This window comes from Geotrypetes seraphini, chromosome 1, assembly GCF_902459505.1.
Source record: "Geotrypetes seraphini chromosome 1, aGeoSer1.1, whole genome shotgun sequence".
In the NCBI taxonomy this organism is placed as follows: domain Eukaryota; kingdom Metazoa; phylum Chordata; class Amphibia; order Gymnophiona; family Dermophiidae; genus Geotrypetes; species Geotrypetes seraphini.
The window spans coordinates 522,142,030-522,158,252 of NC_047084.1; the positions used below are offsets into that span (position 1 = coordinate 522,142,030).

The 16,223-nt window shown below is 40.8% G+C and overlaps 1 protein-coding gene across 3 annotated transcripts in view; it reads right to left on the reverse strand.

The window, feature by feature from the left end:
* GRAMD2B (GRAM domain containing 2B) overlaps positions 1-16,223 on the reverse strand; it is a 157,775-nt gene that overhangs the window by 74,852 nt on the left and 66,700 nt on the right. For all 3 annotated transcript variants that reach the window (XM_033928988.1, XM_033928990.1, XM_033928989.1), the window contains exons 4-6: positions 10,696-10,765; positions 10,057-10,160; positions 4,713-4,808 (exon numbers count right to left, since the gene is read on the reverse strand). In XM_033928988.1, the coding sequence (XP_033784879.1) occupies positions 4,713-4,808; positions 10,057-10,160; positions 10,696-10,765 (270 nt within the window). The remainder of the gene's footprint in view (positions 1-4,712; positions 4,809-10,056; positions 10,161-10,695; positions 10,766-16,223) is intronic.

A 16,223-nucleotide genomic window follows, 5' to 3' on the forward strand; every position in this document is an offset into this window, starting at 1 on the left:
TAGTAAGACTAGTTAACGTGGCTGGTTTTAAGAAAGGCAATTCCTGGAGGAAAAGTCCATAGTCTGTTATTGAGACAGACATGGGGGAAGCATGGAGTGTTTTGTAGCATGTAATGTTGCTACTCTTTGGGCTTTTGCCAGGTACTAGTGACCTGGATTGGCCACCATTAGGACGGGATACGGGGCTAGATGGACCATGGGTCTGACCCAGTAAGGCTATTATTATGTTATCTGCAAATGTAACAGTTTTAAATATTTGGCTCCCAGACTGTATACCCTGTATCTCTGGAGTGGCTTGGATCTCTCTGAGCAGTGACTCCTCCAGAGCTTGTATGAATAACAGAAACGACAGAAGGCACTAATGTTGCGTTCCTCATAAGATTGGGAAACTCTCTTGACACATAGCCATTGGAGAAACCACCCACTGAACCCATGATGAGATTTTATTTATCATGTTTTGGATCAACAAACCCATTCAAATTCTTTTTCCTTTCCAAAATTAATTAATAAGGAGGGCTTGCCCTTCCGCTCCCTATTTTTCAAATGTTTTTCACAACTAAACAAATCCAATCTAAGGAATATATGAATGACTGAAGACAACACCAGCACCAATCTATTTGCCATTTCCTTTGCCAGAAATTTAGTTTCAAAATTTAACAATATGGCTCTGGATATCATGGTTCTTTGCTGGGTTTAGGAAATAATATTATATGAGCTGTATTTAAAGTCCCAGGTAAAGATTGAGTCAGTCAAGGCATTAAACATTTTAGTGACAGGGATGATCACCTCTTCACCCAGAAGTTTATAAAATTCCACCTTAAATCCATCTGAGCATGGGAATGTAAAATAATGTATTTTGTTTAAATTGCTCTCTCCACTGGGGCATCAAGCAGCTCTATCAGCGAGAGTTAATTTAGGCAAGGCAAACCCTCCAGGTACATCAAGCCCTCCCCAGGAGGCTCTGTGTATAAATTATTGTAATAATCCTTAAAGATGCTTCCAATGCCCTCATCTGTATGTACATCCCAGCCCTCGCTGTTATGCAAAATTACCACCCTCATCATGCCGCCATACTGAACAAGCTAAATTTCCCTCCTTTATTTCCATGTTTATATAACTGATACTTATATCAAGGATCTAGTACAGGGGTAGGGAACTCCGGTCCCCGAGAGCCTTATTCTCAGGATTTCCCCAATGAATATGCATTGAAAGCAGTGCATGCAAATAGATCTCATGCATATTCATTGGGGAAATCCTGAAAACCCGACTGGAATACGGCTCTCGAGGATCGGAGTTCCCTACCCCTGATCTAGTAGTTTTTGGCTACAACAATTCATTCAGGGCTGTTTTGTAAGTCTAATAAATCCTACTTATTGTCCTCCCAAGGTATTTCCCCAAATCTTTGACATGCCTTCTTCCCTTGTTCCAATTGTACTACTATTACTTATTTCTAAAGCACTGCTAGACGTACACAGCACTCAGTTGCCACTCCATCCAGACTAAACTGATATTTCCCATGGCCCTATCTCAGCCCTAGATATAAAGGGTATTTGGGTCATTTGTTATCAAAAGGTAATTTTTATTTATTTGGTTAGTTTTATATCCCGCCCTCCCCAACGAGCTCCGAATGGATAACAAGGTAAGCCCCCCATGGACCACTATAAATGCCGGCTTTTCCTAATTATGACTGGGATAGCCATGCAAATGATTACTCGCAATTGGAAGAATTGGGATCGCCTTAGTTTTCCTTTCTGGTGGGCGAGCTTATGCTTAACTTATAAGTATGAGAAAATGAATGCTGACTTGCTGGGGCATAATAAGATATTCAAATTGGTTTGGGGTCCATTGACGTCTTTTGTAGATTTGTTATAGTTGCCCTTTATCTTTATTTTCCATTGTATTGCACCCACACATCTGGGGAGGGGGGGCATATCTTTTGTTTTGGTATTATTCCTGATGGTAACGATGGATGGGGGAGGGAATTTTTCTCTTTTGTATAGATTCTGATTGTTTATAAGTGCTTATTTGATTATTATTATTTGTATGTAAATTGTATTGCACTTTTTGTTGGCATTAAAAACTAAATAAAGTTTAAAAAAAAAGGTTGATATACATAAAGCATAGACAAATTATGAATTTACATTTGTACAATAATGTTAGATTTACAGAGTCAAGTTTCGCACATAATTTGGTCTTTAAGTTAACATGCGGTTATTTCCATCTTTAGTTAACAACCAGAATGGATCTAGTTCAGTGTACATTAGAATACACATGTCTTGAAGGGAGCCCCTCACGCAACCAACCCCTCCATCCCCCCAGCCAGTTTAATACATTGAAAAAAATGGAATGTCAAAAAATTAAACACACTTGTTCAACAGGTCTCTTACTCCCTGCTATAAGCATACTGTCTATAGAAGCTGTTTTCATTCACTGAACACCCAATTCAACTATCCCACCACTTGGCAATTTCAAATAATCTTTGTCTGCAAAAGCAGCAATTGTCTGTTCTCTTAACACTGAATTTGATCTGTCAGGCACCAGCTGTCCTCACAAGTAAGCTGCTATACCAATAGGACATTAACAAAAAAGCTTCCATAAATTTTGATTTAGTTCTTACTTCTGTACTCGATAGTCTTGCTTCAGAGAAAGGAATAAAAACTGGTGGGGAAAAATGGTAAGCATATTGAATGTTCTTTCTCCAGCTGCCCAGTCCAAATCACCTTCAACATAACCGTAGTACATTGTAACTAGTACTCATCTTTAAACTGTATTTCGGGCTCCGACATGAATCCACATATCATATCACGCTGTATCAAGAAGCTTCTTAAAAGATTTAGAATTTTGGTGGAGACGTTCTCATACATCGGGGGAAGCTCCTTGACACAGCGTGATGTGAAATGTGGATTCATGTCGGAGCCCCAAATACAGTTTAAAGATGGAGTTACAAGTTACAATTTACTATGATAGCATGTTTAAAAAGTTTAAAAAGCTGATTTGAAACTGGTGACGGAGACTGACGAGGAGGCAAGTTACATTTATCTCAAAATTGAAGTAAATAGAGTTTTGAGGGTAGCCACTAAGGTCTTTGTTGAATTTATATGAAGAAGTGTTTGTTAAATACAGTATGAAGAGAAGAATGTCCATATAAATGTGAAGCCTACTAGAAACATACTTGATATTCAGCTTCACTATTCTTTTTAGACATAGCCGTATTGAGAGTTACTATTTTATAAAGAAAACATGGATGCCACAAACCAACTTCAGAATGTCCAAATGCCCACACATATTTATACCTGCTCTTAAGTTAGCATTAAGGTGTGTGCAATCTTAGGCAGTGGTTCTTAACTCAGTTCTTGGGGAAACCCAGTCAGTCATTTTTTTTAGGATATCCACAATAAGCAAGCACAGGATAAATTTGCATATCCTGAAAACTGGGCTATCTTAGCAGTAGCGTAGCGAGGGTGGGTGGCACTCCCTTGTGCCCTCCTCTCTGCCCCCCCCCTGCATACTCGAGCCCTCCCTTCCTACCCCTGTGCCTCTTTAAATCTTCGCCAGGGCAAGCAGCTTCTCTAGCTAGCTGCTCACACTGGCACTGGATTTCCCTCCAATGTCACTTTCTGGGCCTGCGACCCGGAAGTGTTTCAGAGGGAGCCAGGCTGGTGCGAGCAGCAGTCTAGAGTTGTTGCTCTCGTTGGTGAAGATTTTAAAGAGATACCTGGGGGTGGGGGGGGAGGGGAAAGGTGCCGGCACCTCCTCCAAGAGGGGCACCCCAGGTGGTCTGACCCTCTCACTACGTCACTGTAGCTGAGTGTGCCCCAAGGATGGGTTTCAAGTTTATTAGGATTTTATATATCAAGGTTATCTAAGCGGTTTTTACAATCAGGTACTCAAGCATTTTTCCCTATCTGTCCCGGTGGGCTCACAATCTATTTAACGTACCTGCTCTGAGGTAATTTTATGAGCTCTCCACATATAAAATGATTTTTATAACATTGTCTCTTGCTTAAAAAGTACCCACAGTGCAATTAGGTACACTGCTACTTGAGGATAGGTACATTCAGGGTAAGATTTTAGGTGGCGCACAGGCAAGGTCATGATTTATAAGCTTATTTGATCATTCTACCATTATTTACATGTGCAAAAAGCTGGGATGAAGATTTCAAGAGGATGTGGTTTGGGCAGACCACACATATAATGCATTTCCTATTTTATAATGGGAATGCACATATGTTCACAATATCATCCCCATCAGATTTGGAAATGTCCTTGAGTCATGCATATACTTCACAAAAGTGTTTATTTCAGTGGAGGAGGCGTTGAAGGGGTATATCTTTAATCCCCCCCATTTAATTTTGCCATCAAAATGAGGGGAAATTCCTTTTTCAACTTCAGTGTTTTATTGACACACATTTTTGAAATGGGATCACTGTATATATCATTGCCAGAACTTATACATGAAAGCTTCCAATTGATGCCATTCTATGTATACTTTATAAAATCACTGCTCCCACTGTATGTGTCAAACATGTATTTTACAAAAGGCTCTGTGTTTCACAAAACCTTTTGTAAAATACTCAGAGAAACAAATGTCCTGATCTCAATGTTTCATTTTCCACATAGAACCCCCTATGCAATACAGGGCTTTACACATTTTAACTTAATTACTTTCAAACTACTGAGTAGATGCTGCCACAAATTGTGTGTATACTTACCCTCTCAGTGTTTGTTGTTATCACCAGAGCATTTGGTACAAGTAGTGCAGTTTTTGTTTTCTTTATTAATGTCACTGATGAGACAGGAATAGCAATCTGAAATGTCAGGATTTTTTTAATTAGTTGACTGAAGATCAGAAAGCCAGTTCTTCCTGATAAGCAATTAAATACAAAGTACCTATTTGTCAGCATCCTAAACTACTAATTTTCAGTTTGCGGTTTTAGAAGGCAGCCATTTTTTGCTCAGATCCACTGAGAAGAATCTAGAATTTGTTGTATAGAATGGGTTACATTAATGGACTATATTACGATATAGAAGTTTAGGTTATTTTTACACTACACTTGTTTACTTTTGCATGTGTATAAACCCGGCATGTGTTTGTACAAGTACAGAAAGCCTCCTTACTCTTTTTTATTTTAAAATTTTCTTAGTGGAAATCTTACCTGGGAGCTTCTGGAATTGTAGTGACTGATTCAGTATAGACTGGGTAGGGAGGAGAGAATTTCCCCCCTCTCATACATCTCTCTTCCTATTTCTTTCAGTAGGCATCAGCATGAGCATATAAGACTTGTGCTCAGTTACTCTCCACTCAGCAGCCTTCTGATTCTTGCCACAACCCTTCCCTTCTCTAAAATGTGCAGAGAATAGGTTTGGAGGTGGCAAGGCTGAAGTTGGAACAGATAGCACACAGCAATAGTTACCTTGCTCCCTAATCCAGTCTCTTCCCTTCTTTTCTCCCTTGTTCAAGGTAGTGGCAATGCCATGGATGGGCAAGAGCCCATTTAGCAGCATACAATGTTCTAAGTAGCTGGTGAGGATTCACAAACCCTGTCAGCTGAAGGCCTTGCCAGAACCCACAGGCTATCTGAACATGTGGTGGTTGGCAGTTATGTACCCATCTGCTAGTGCAAGCAACACCCCTGCATGCTCAATGTGAGAACTTAGCATGTGCGGGGGTGGGGAGAGAGGGGTGGGCATCAACAGCTGAGAGTTTGGCCACTAACTGCCAACAGCTAAGATGGCCAATGGGTTCCAATGAAGGATGTCTTCAGCTGATGGGGCTTGGGGAGCAGGAGGTAGAGAGGGTATGGAGGCAGAGGAAGAAATGCATGGGCCCACCCATTCCACCAGTGGGCCACCCAGAAATTGCCACTGCTTCTAAGTAACTTTCTGGGAAGTATCAGAATTCAGAGGAGCCGTTTCTCAAAATTCCAGTGGGAATTGCACAGGGAAAAACCTTCCCAATGCTCAAACACTAAGAGTATGCAAATTATATGCACATTTGTAGCACTGAGCATTGGGAAGTTAAGGGGGAAGAATGTGGAACCGTTGGATGATCAAGGAGCAAAAGGGGTGCTCAGAGAGGATAAGGCCAAAGCGGAGAGACTGAATGATTTCTTTGCTTCGGTCTTTAAGGAAGAAGATGTAAGAGATCTACCTGAACCGGAAATGGTTTTCAAGGGTGATGATGCGGAGGAACTAAAAGAAATCTCGGTGAATCTGGAAGATGTACTAGGCCAAATCAACAAGTTAAGTGATAAATCACCTGGACCGGATGGTATACATTCCAGGGTACTAAAGGAACTCAAACATGAAACTGCTGACCTGATGTTAGTGATCTGTAACCTGTCGCTAAAATGATCTGTAGTACCTGAAGATTGGAAGGTGGACAATATTACACTGATTTTTTAAAAAGGATCCATGGGAGATCCAGGAAATTACAGACCAGTAAGCCTGACTTCTTTGCTGGGCAAAATGGTAGAAACAATTATAAAAAATAAAATTGTGGAATACATTAGACAGAATCAGCATGGGTTCAGCCGTGGGAGATCTTGCCTCACCAATTTGCTTGACTTCTTTGAAGGTATGAATAAATGTGGATAAAAGTGAGCCGGTTGATGTAGCATATCTAGATTTTCAGAAGGCTTTTGACAAAGTTCCTCATAAGAGGCTCCTGAAAAAATTAGAGTGTCATGGGATACGTTGCAAAGTTCAGTTGTGGATTAGGAATTGGTTATTGGATAGAAAACAGAGGGTAGGGTTAAATGGTCATTTTTCTCAATGGAGGAGAGTAAACAGTGGAGTGCCGCAGGGATCTGTACTGGGACTGGTGCTATTTAACTTATTTATAAATGATCTGGAAATTGGAGTGATTAAATTTGCAGATGACACTAAACTGTTTAAAGTTGTTAAAACTCATGCGGATTGTGAAAAATTGCAGGCAGACCTTAGGAAATTGGAAGACTGGGCGTCCAAGTGGCAGATAAAATTTAATGTGGACATATGCAAAGTGATGCACATTGGGAAGAATAACCCAAATCACAGTTACCGGATGCTAGGGTCCACCTTGGGGATTAGCACCCAAGATAAAGATCTGGGTGTCATCGTGGACAGTACGATGAAACCTTCCACCCAATGAGTAGCGGCGGCCAAGAAAGCAAGCAAGATGCTAGGAAATATTAAAAAAAGGATGGTTAACAAGACTAAGAATGTTATAATGTCCTGTATTGCTCCATGGTGCGACTTCATCTGGAGTATTGTGTTCAGTTCTTTTCTCCTTATCTTAAGAAAGATATGGCGGCACTAGAAAAGGTTCATAGAAGAGCGACCAAGATGATAAAGGGGTTGGAACTCCTCTCATATGAGGAAAGACTAAAAAGGTTAGGGCTCTTCAGCTTGGAAAAAACGGCTGAGGGGAAATATGATTGAAGTCTACAAAATCCTGAGTGGTGTAGAACAGGTACAAGTGGATCGATTTTTCACACTATCAAAAATTACAAAGACTAGAGGACACTCTATGAAGTTACAGGGAAATACTTTTAAAACCAATAGGAGGAAATATTTTTTTTCACTCAGGGAATAGTTAAGCTCTGGAATGCACTCCCAGAGGTTGTGGTAAGAGCGGATAGCATAGCTGTTTTCAAGAAAAGTTTGGACAATTTCCTGGAGGAAAAGTCCATAGTCTGTTATTGAGAAAGACAAGGGAGAAGCCACTGCTTGCCCTGGATTGGTAGCATGGAATGTTGCTACTCCTTGGGTTTTGGCCAGGTACTAGGGATCTGGATTGGCCACCATGATAACGGGTTACTGGGCTTGATGGATCATTGGTCTTACCCAGTAAGGCTATACTTATGTTCTTAGGTAATGTGCCTAGTGCATGCACACAGAACTGTGCAGTAAACACAGCTCTTGTGCAAATAGAAAACATGACAGCAGATAAAGGCCAAATGGCCCATCCCGTCTGCTCATCTACAGCATCCACTCTCTCCTCCTCTCAGGAAGCCCGTCATTATATTGAGGGCTCTTAACTGTAAAGCACAAAAGACAAGATTTATGAAAAGGTTTCTACTCTCATTCTGTACTTGTGGGAGCTTCTCTCTCTCCCATGATCCTGCATCGATCACCCCAGTCTAAGCGCTCACCAATGATGCCTGTCTGAATAGCACCTCTACCACCTAACAACCCATTCTACTACTCGTAGAACCAAGACCAGTCCCAGGATCTTTATCTCTCTTCAAGACACCCTAACACCATTACCAAACTGGAATTAAGTTTTCAGTGGTAAGGGTGGCTTTGTTTTGTCTCAGCAATGGGAGGGAATAGGTAATGATCTAATTACCATTGGTTCAACAACATTTGCATGCTGTTTGCGGTAGTGTTGGCTGTCCACATCGTCTCCTGCGCTAAAGCCCTTTTGAACATATTGTGTACCCTAATGTCAGTGTTAGGTTCCGAGAACTGGACCCAGAGATGTGCAGGTTTCTAGATCTTATTGAATACTCATGTATGAAAGCAATTAACAAAATGTGCAATATAATTAACAAGTTTATATAGAAGTGAAGGCTTGCTCATGCTACTTACACAGACACAAGAGTCAGAATATGGAGAGTTGCTGCAGTAGGCAGAAAGATAGAAACATAGAAATAGACGGCAGATAAGGGCCCACGGCCCATCTAGTCTGCCCACCTTAATGTCCCTCCCCTACCTTTGCCCTGTGAATAGATCCCATGTGCCGATCCCATTTGGCCTTAAAATCAGGCACGCTGCTGGCCTCCATCACCTGCAGTGGAAGACTATTCCAGCGATCAACCACTCTTTCAGTGAAAAATAATTTCCTGGTGTCACCTCGTAGTTTCCCGCCCCTGATTTTCAACGGATGCCCTCTTGTTGTCGTGGGACCCTTGAAAAAGAAGATATCTTCCTCCGCCTCGATGCAGCCCATAAGATACTTGAACGTCTCGATCATGTCCCCCCTCTCTCTGCGCTCCTCGAGCGAGTAAAGCTGTAATTTGTCAAGCCGTTTTTCGTATGGTAGATCCTTGAGTCCCGAGACCATCCGGGTGGCCATTCTTTGCACCGACTCCAGTCTCAGCACATCTTTGCGATAATGCGGCCTCCAGAATTGCACACAGTATTCCAGGTGGGGCCTCACCATGGATCTATACAATGGCATAATGACTTCCGCCTTACGACTGATGAAACCCCTTCGTATGCAGCCCATGATGCTGCTGTCTTGCAACTATAACCAACAGTTACATTTTAGGGTGAAAGCAACAGTCTAACTTTGGTTATTACTCTCTTAAAAGTTTTCTTATTGAAGCTGAACTGCCCAGGAGCAAGTTGCATTGTCCCATGATCACAGGCAGTAGAATAATAACAACTTTATTTTTATATTCCGTAATACCACAAATAGTTCAGAGCGGTTAACAAAGGAAGAGACTGTATACAGACAGCGATAATACAAAAAACTTTTGAAAATACATTAGCATGTTAAGATTAATCAAGTTTATCTGGGATTGTTTTAAGAATACATCAAGGCAGAGAGATTTGCCAAAGTTTGATTGACTTCCTGAAAGTTTGATAAGAAAGTGCGTTTGAAATAAAGTTGGTTAAACATTTGTTCCATTTGCCTGCTTGGAATGATAGTGTTCGATCAAGGAATCTCTTGTAGATACAGCCCTTCAAGGATGGAAAGGCAAACAAGTAAGCACTACGTGTACAGGTTGTGTCTGGAAATTCGAAATGTTGAGACAGATAGATTGGGGATGATCCTGTTATGGTTTTGAAGCAAAGGCAAGTGGTACTGCTAAGGTCATGGCAAGACCAACTTTTTATCCTACAGCTCATCAGTAACTAGGGAGTTTGTAGGGGTGTGTGAATAGAAATTGATTTGGCTGCCCCAAAACAGAAAAGATATTCCGCTAGCCATGACCACAATTCACAGTCTTTGTTATCACCATCACTCTTAATTTCAGTTTTTTTTAGTCTGTAATTCAGCTGCAATCATAGGTTAGAAAGTCTGAGACAGTACATGTGCATCATTCTGCAAATTTCCGAACTTGCCTTTGTGTCCTTGCCAAAGACTTTAGAATAAAAACCAATCCAATTTTCTGACACATACAGCTTTCCTTGATACAAGATTTCCTTCTGCAGGGCACAAGTAAAACCTAGAGATAGTGAAAAAGGTTATTGCTTTAGTTGTGTGGCAAATGAGGATACTAAAGTTACTTTTCAGTTTGTTTGTTTTTTTTATTGCAACAAGTCTTCCATCAGTACCTGGAGATTTCCCTTCCCCCCTTCTTTTACTAAGCTGCAGTAGAGGTTTCTACCGCTGCCTGGGGCACTATAAGCTTCTACACTGCTCAGATGCTTATAGAATTTCTATGAGCACTGGAGCAGTATCGAAGCATTTAGTGCTCCAGGTTGTAGTAAAAACATCTACTGTAGCTTAGCATAAGAGGGCCTAAGGCATTAAAAAAGTAAAACACAAAAAAACCCAAAACCAAATACATTGGAACCTTGGATACCCATTACGTACTGCAAATGTCTCCACATTGAGCTAGTTTCTCTTTACTAAATGAGATTAACTTGGAGCACTGCTTTTTAAAATTACAGGTTTTCAACTACGGTTTCTCTTTCATTCAAAGAGTTACCATGTGTTTTAGCTGTCATCTGACAGATAACACCCTTTACTGTACTTACTCTGTTTCAGAGGCTCATCACTTGGGACTTCCTTAAACAGCTTATGATAATGAGTATTTGGCTTGGAAAACTAAAAAAGGAAAAAAAAAATGGACAGAAATATTTTTAAAATGTTCCCCCTTTACTATTGCTTATTCACATAATAGCTTAAAAATCTGAAAATTTGCAATAGTTTTAAACCTGCATAGCTTTTTAACATCTCATTTTATTAAGCATTCTTTTCTGTCTTTTTTAACCAGACCAAAAATGTAACTCTGCCTTCAAACTCCCCCAATGCCTCACCAAATGTGAACGTATATTGTATATCTGCACTATACTTACTGAAAAAAAATCCATTTAACTTAAAACAAGACTTTAGAATACTTTTCTTCATCTTATCTATTGGTTCTCCCTTCCTACCCCAGCTTAAACTGATGGATATACTGAAAATGAATTTTCAGTGCTTATGAGACATGTGTGCTGGAAACAACTAGTAAGTGGAGCCTTGACAATGGTGTCACATTAAAATCAAGTTTGTATTTTTGTAAACCACATTCATATTGTATAGTGGGAGAAGGCTGTGAAGCAGCCAGTTTAGAGGGCTGCTGACACTGATCTAATTTTTGTATAAAAGGAGTAAACTCTGAATTCTACGGAGGATTAGAGAAAATCTCAACATAGAACGTGCACCTCCCAGCTATGGTGCTAGAACATTGCCCTTTACAACCATATTAAAAAATGTGTTCTCAACTCAGGAACAGTAAACTCTTAAACATAAAGCCCTGCAAAAAGACATGCAGGTTCTATATATGTCGAGCCTACTTTAACAGCAAGCTGCACAACCTGTAAAAAAAAACAGCATTCTAAGGATTACACTAGGCCCATAGCATCAATATACCTACTATTGCAAAAATAAAACGAGCAGGATTATTATCAGTTAAGTTTCTCTCTCATTCTCTATTCAGTTCCTCGTCTCTCACTGTCCCTTGTGTCCTCCTTTCTCAGCCTCCTAGTCTTCCACCCATCATCTAAAAAAATGATGATGAATTGTGTGCAGTGACAAACAAGTTTGGACGGTTACCACCCTCGGACGGTTACCACCCTCTGATGGTCCCACAAAAAATATTATGTATAGTCGACTCCATCTAAGTGCATGTCGGTTAAGCGCACGCTTCGATTATCCACAGCCTACCACCATGGTCCCAGGGTTTTTGGTTTTTTTACATTAAAGTCAATGGATGTAAATTCCAGATAATTGCAATTCTGATAAGCACACAATCTGCTTATGCACACTGATGTTATAGGTCCGACCTCTATTCGTTTATGTTACGTTCACTCCAATTAAAAGCAATCACGTTCTCGTGTGGATGAGCCACGTGTTTCAGAACAGAAGTCTAGGCCTGGCCAGGTGTTTGAACTTTCGGAACTGCACCATGGTGTTGCGTGGACAAAAGTCATTGTCTTTGGCTGAACGTGTTCACCATGCTGGACAAAAGTCATTGTCTTTGGCTGAATGTGTCGATGTCTTAAAGAGCCTTGACCAATGGGAGAGTCAGGTCTCTATTGCTAAACATTACAGCGTTCATCCTAGCCAGATTTCTCAGGATTTACAAAAAAAAGCAAGCCATATTAAAAGACTGGCAAAACAGCAATCCTACCAGAAAATGGAAAAAAAAAATTGGGAAGGCTGGAGACGTTGAACCGGCGTTGCTGCGATGGTTTGCTGAAGCTAAAAGTCGACAACTGACAATCAGTGGACCTCTGCTGATATGAGAAAGCAGCACAGCTATCCGAAGAACTGAGCGTAGAAGACTTCAAAGCAACAAATGGATTGTTAGAGAGGTGGAAAGTTCGTAACGGCATAAAATTTAAGAAGCAGCATGGTGAAAAACAAGATGTAGATGAGTCTGATGCAGAAAGATGGGTCATGGAATTGTTGCCATCAGTCATTGGCGAATATGAACCATACGACGTTTTCAACGCTGATGAGATGGGCCAGTACTGGCATGCCATCCCTGATGGAACATTGGCTTTCAAATGCAGCGAAACTGTTGGCTTCAAGGTACCAAAGGAACAATTGACATTGCTGCTCAGTTGCAATATGGGCAGTAGTGAAAAGTTCGAGCCACTGGTGATTGAGAAGAATTGAAATCCTCGGTGCTTCAAAAACATTAAACACCTGCCTGTTGAATATGAAAGCAACAAAAACGCATGGATGACGGCGACACTGTGGATTGAATGGTTGTAGAAGCTTGACAATCTGATGAGAAGGCACATTGTAATGCTGTGTGATAACTGTGTAGTGCACGGCAATGACATACCAACATCAAACTCGTGTTTCTTCTGCCAAACACGACCTCTTGATCCAACCGATGGACCAAGGGATAATTGCAAACTTCAAACGTCGCTCGTTCTAAGATATGTGATGGAAGTGATTGATGCAAGCATGGAATCCAGCCCCTGAACTGCTGAGCTCGCGAGAAAAATGGCTCTCTTCACATGGTATGGGAGGTGTGGAGTCGAGTCTCATCATCAACGATTTCAAATTGCTATCGACGGGCGAGCTTTTTTCACACATCTGATGAGACAACTGAAACCGACACTTCGTCCATTGAACTCCCAGCTAAACTCTTGCCACAAGAGGTTGAGCTGTATATCGCCGTTGACGATGTGCCCACATCATCTGAAAGTAGGTACAGTCAAAGGACACTGCAGACAACTAAGAGTCTGATGAGGATGGAGATACTGCTGGGGTCATCACAACTAATGACACACCTGCAGAGACTGTTTCCTTCTAGGATGCACTGAAGTCCACTGTGTTATCTGGAGATAAATGGATGTCACGACTACGGACAGTTTTACAGCATCAGTAGTCAAGATACACAGCTTGAATCGTGCAATCTGCATGCAGAAAACAATGACTGATTATTTCAATAGAATGTTGGTTTAAAAAAAGGTTTACAGTGTATTGCATTAGACGAACAGTGCTGTTTCTATAACTGAACCGTGTTAAATTGTATTTGGTATTTTTGCATTTGGACTACAGCGTACTGTGATTTTTCTTGACCAAAAAGTGGTACTCCGATTAAGCGCACGTGGCGGTCTGGTCCAGAGGCCTTTCACTTAAGCATAGTCAACTTTATGGGCTATTAGTTTGATTATTGTGGTTTTCACTGTGTGATAATGACATTATTGTATATTTCTGCTGCAAAACCCATTTTATGTAATGAGCTCTTTAGCATATAATAATGCTGCTTTCACATGCTAAATTAAATTAATTAAATTAGTTTTCTAACACGTTATCTCCAAAGAGCTCAGAATGGGTTACAGGTTAGTATACATAATTTCAGTAGAAGTTTACGATACTAGTTATTTTCTCTAACTTTACACATACTAGGGGGTCTAATATTAATATACAGTTTACCGGTTACAATTTGCCATAGTTCTCCTTACATGTTTTATCCTAATTTGACACACAGACAGTTTACAGACTAGATGTGCCATAGTTACAGTGCAAGATTTTACAATACAAGTTTTCTTTATGTGACACATACTGGTTCTGGTACCAATATACAGTGGAACCTTGGTTTATGAGCATAATTCGTTCTCGAAGCATGCTCGTAAACCAAATTGCTCGTATATCAAAGCGAGTTTCCCCATAGAAAGAGAAACTCGCTTGATTCGTTCCCTCCCCCACCACAAGACCAACGGTGCTGCTCCACCCCACCGAGAACTGGCATCGCCCCCCCTCCCCCCCTGTGATCCAGCATCCCCCACCCACCCAAACACAAGGCCCAGCCCAGGCAAGAGGCAGGATCTTCATGCACCAGTATGTCCTGTGCATTGGTGCTGATGCCAGATCAGGGTAAGAGATTGTGTTTAGGCGGGGGATGCTGGATCGCAAGGGGGGGGGGGCTCGCAAATCGAATCAATGCTCGGTTTACGAGGCATGATTTGCGGGAATGTTTTGCTCGTCTTGCAAAACACTCGCAAACCGCGTTACTCGCAAACCGAGGTTTGACAGTACATTTCTTTGTAGTCCATCAGTCAAGGGCAGGGGAGTTAGGTAAAGAGATATGGATTTATTGCTTTTCTAAAGTTGAGGAGTACTTCAAGGGATCTCATCTGCGGGGCCAGTCGATTCCAGTGGCCTGATATGAAGTGGGAGTAGGACCGTCGTTTGGCAGTTTGTAGTCGAAGGGTACAACCGGGGGCGTTTTGAGGCATATTTCATTCCTGGGAGCAAAGGGACCAGTTTGGCATGTATGGAGGAAGTTTAGCCATCATGTAGCCCAGCATCATGTCATGCACGGATGTTAAACAAATGTACTCAGGCCCAAATTGCTAATAGCTTTTAGTTTGTACACAAAGTCATTTTATCCAGTTGTTGCTTCATTTATTTGGAACTAAATTTGTTTCATTGAACTACGAATTCTTATTCTTAAATTATAGTATAGAACATAGGGGAAAATTCTACTATGCTCCTTCATTTAGGCACCCCAAGGCTGTGCAGTACAAACCTACTCTATCCTGGTTACTCCATTTTTATGATAGAATACAGTAGACTCTCTTGTTAACTGGAACTCAAGCAACCAGAAAAAAAAAATACTGTAATACTTTAAATAAAAATGAAAATAAAATCAATTTCTGGCAGAAAGTGTAAACTTGGTACACCACACCTGAGTACGCTTTGCCTACCACATGTCTGGAACAGTTTGAGGTATGGCATAGTATGGGGTATAGTATTAGTTAGGCCTAGTTTTAATAGCAACTCTCAAGCAACCAGAAATGGCATTTATCCGGTATCTACCAATCCCCATGGGTGCCGGTTAACTGAGAGTCTACTGTACTAGTGTAATAATGGCATGCCTAACATTTAGGCACCCACTGTTATACTAGCAACAGAGGTGGCATAAGTGTGGGTGCCTAAAAATGGCAGAAACATGCCTAGTGGGAGCTATGGATATATCCCACCCCTGTTCTGTCGTGCAAATATACCCTAAATGGGTATTTGTAGAATAACATTTACATGGGAAAGTGCACACATACCCCCTGTGTAAATATTCCAGATATTTACATGTGCAACTGGTGCAGAAATGCAGAAACCTAAATGATAGAATTGCCCTTATAACATATAACCGAAGATATAAACAAACATTAACAACATACAAATCTCTAGAGGCTTAAATTTCAAAACTGTGGAATGCAGTAAAACTGGAGAGTGCTAATAGCTAATCATATGCTTAATTCCTAGATCCAAAGGTCTCAGCAAAGAAAAAGTCATAACATGTACAAAACAACAAGCAGTTACTTTCTTCCTAATGCATTAAGGGGAGTGCATTCTAGATCTCTAGCCCTGCAGAATGTGTTTCTGAAAGCCGAGTCTAAGAAGACAACGAAAGAAATGCTTTCTCTGAATGTAGCCGAATAGAGAATAATTTCTCTTAAATAGGCTTCACCATATCTGGCATATTATTTTTCTAAGCTAATGAATAAATATTTTAATTTGCTGCTTTTCTAACCATAAAAAGTAAAATAGCAATATCCCT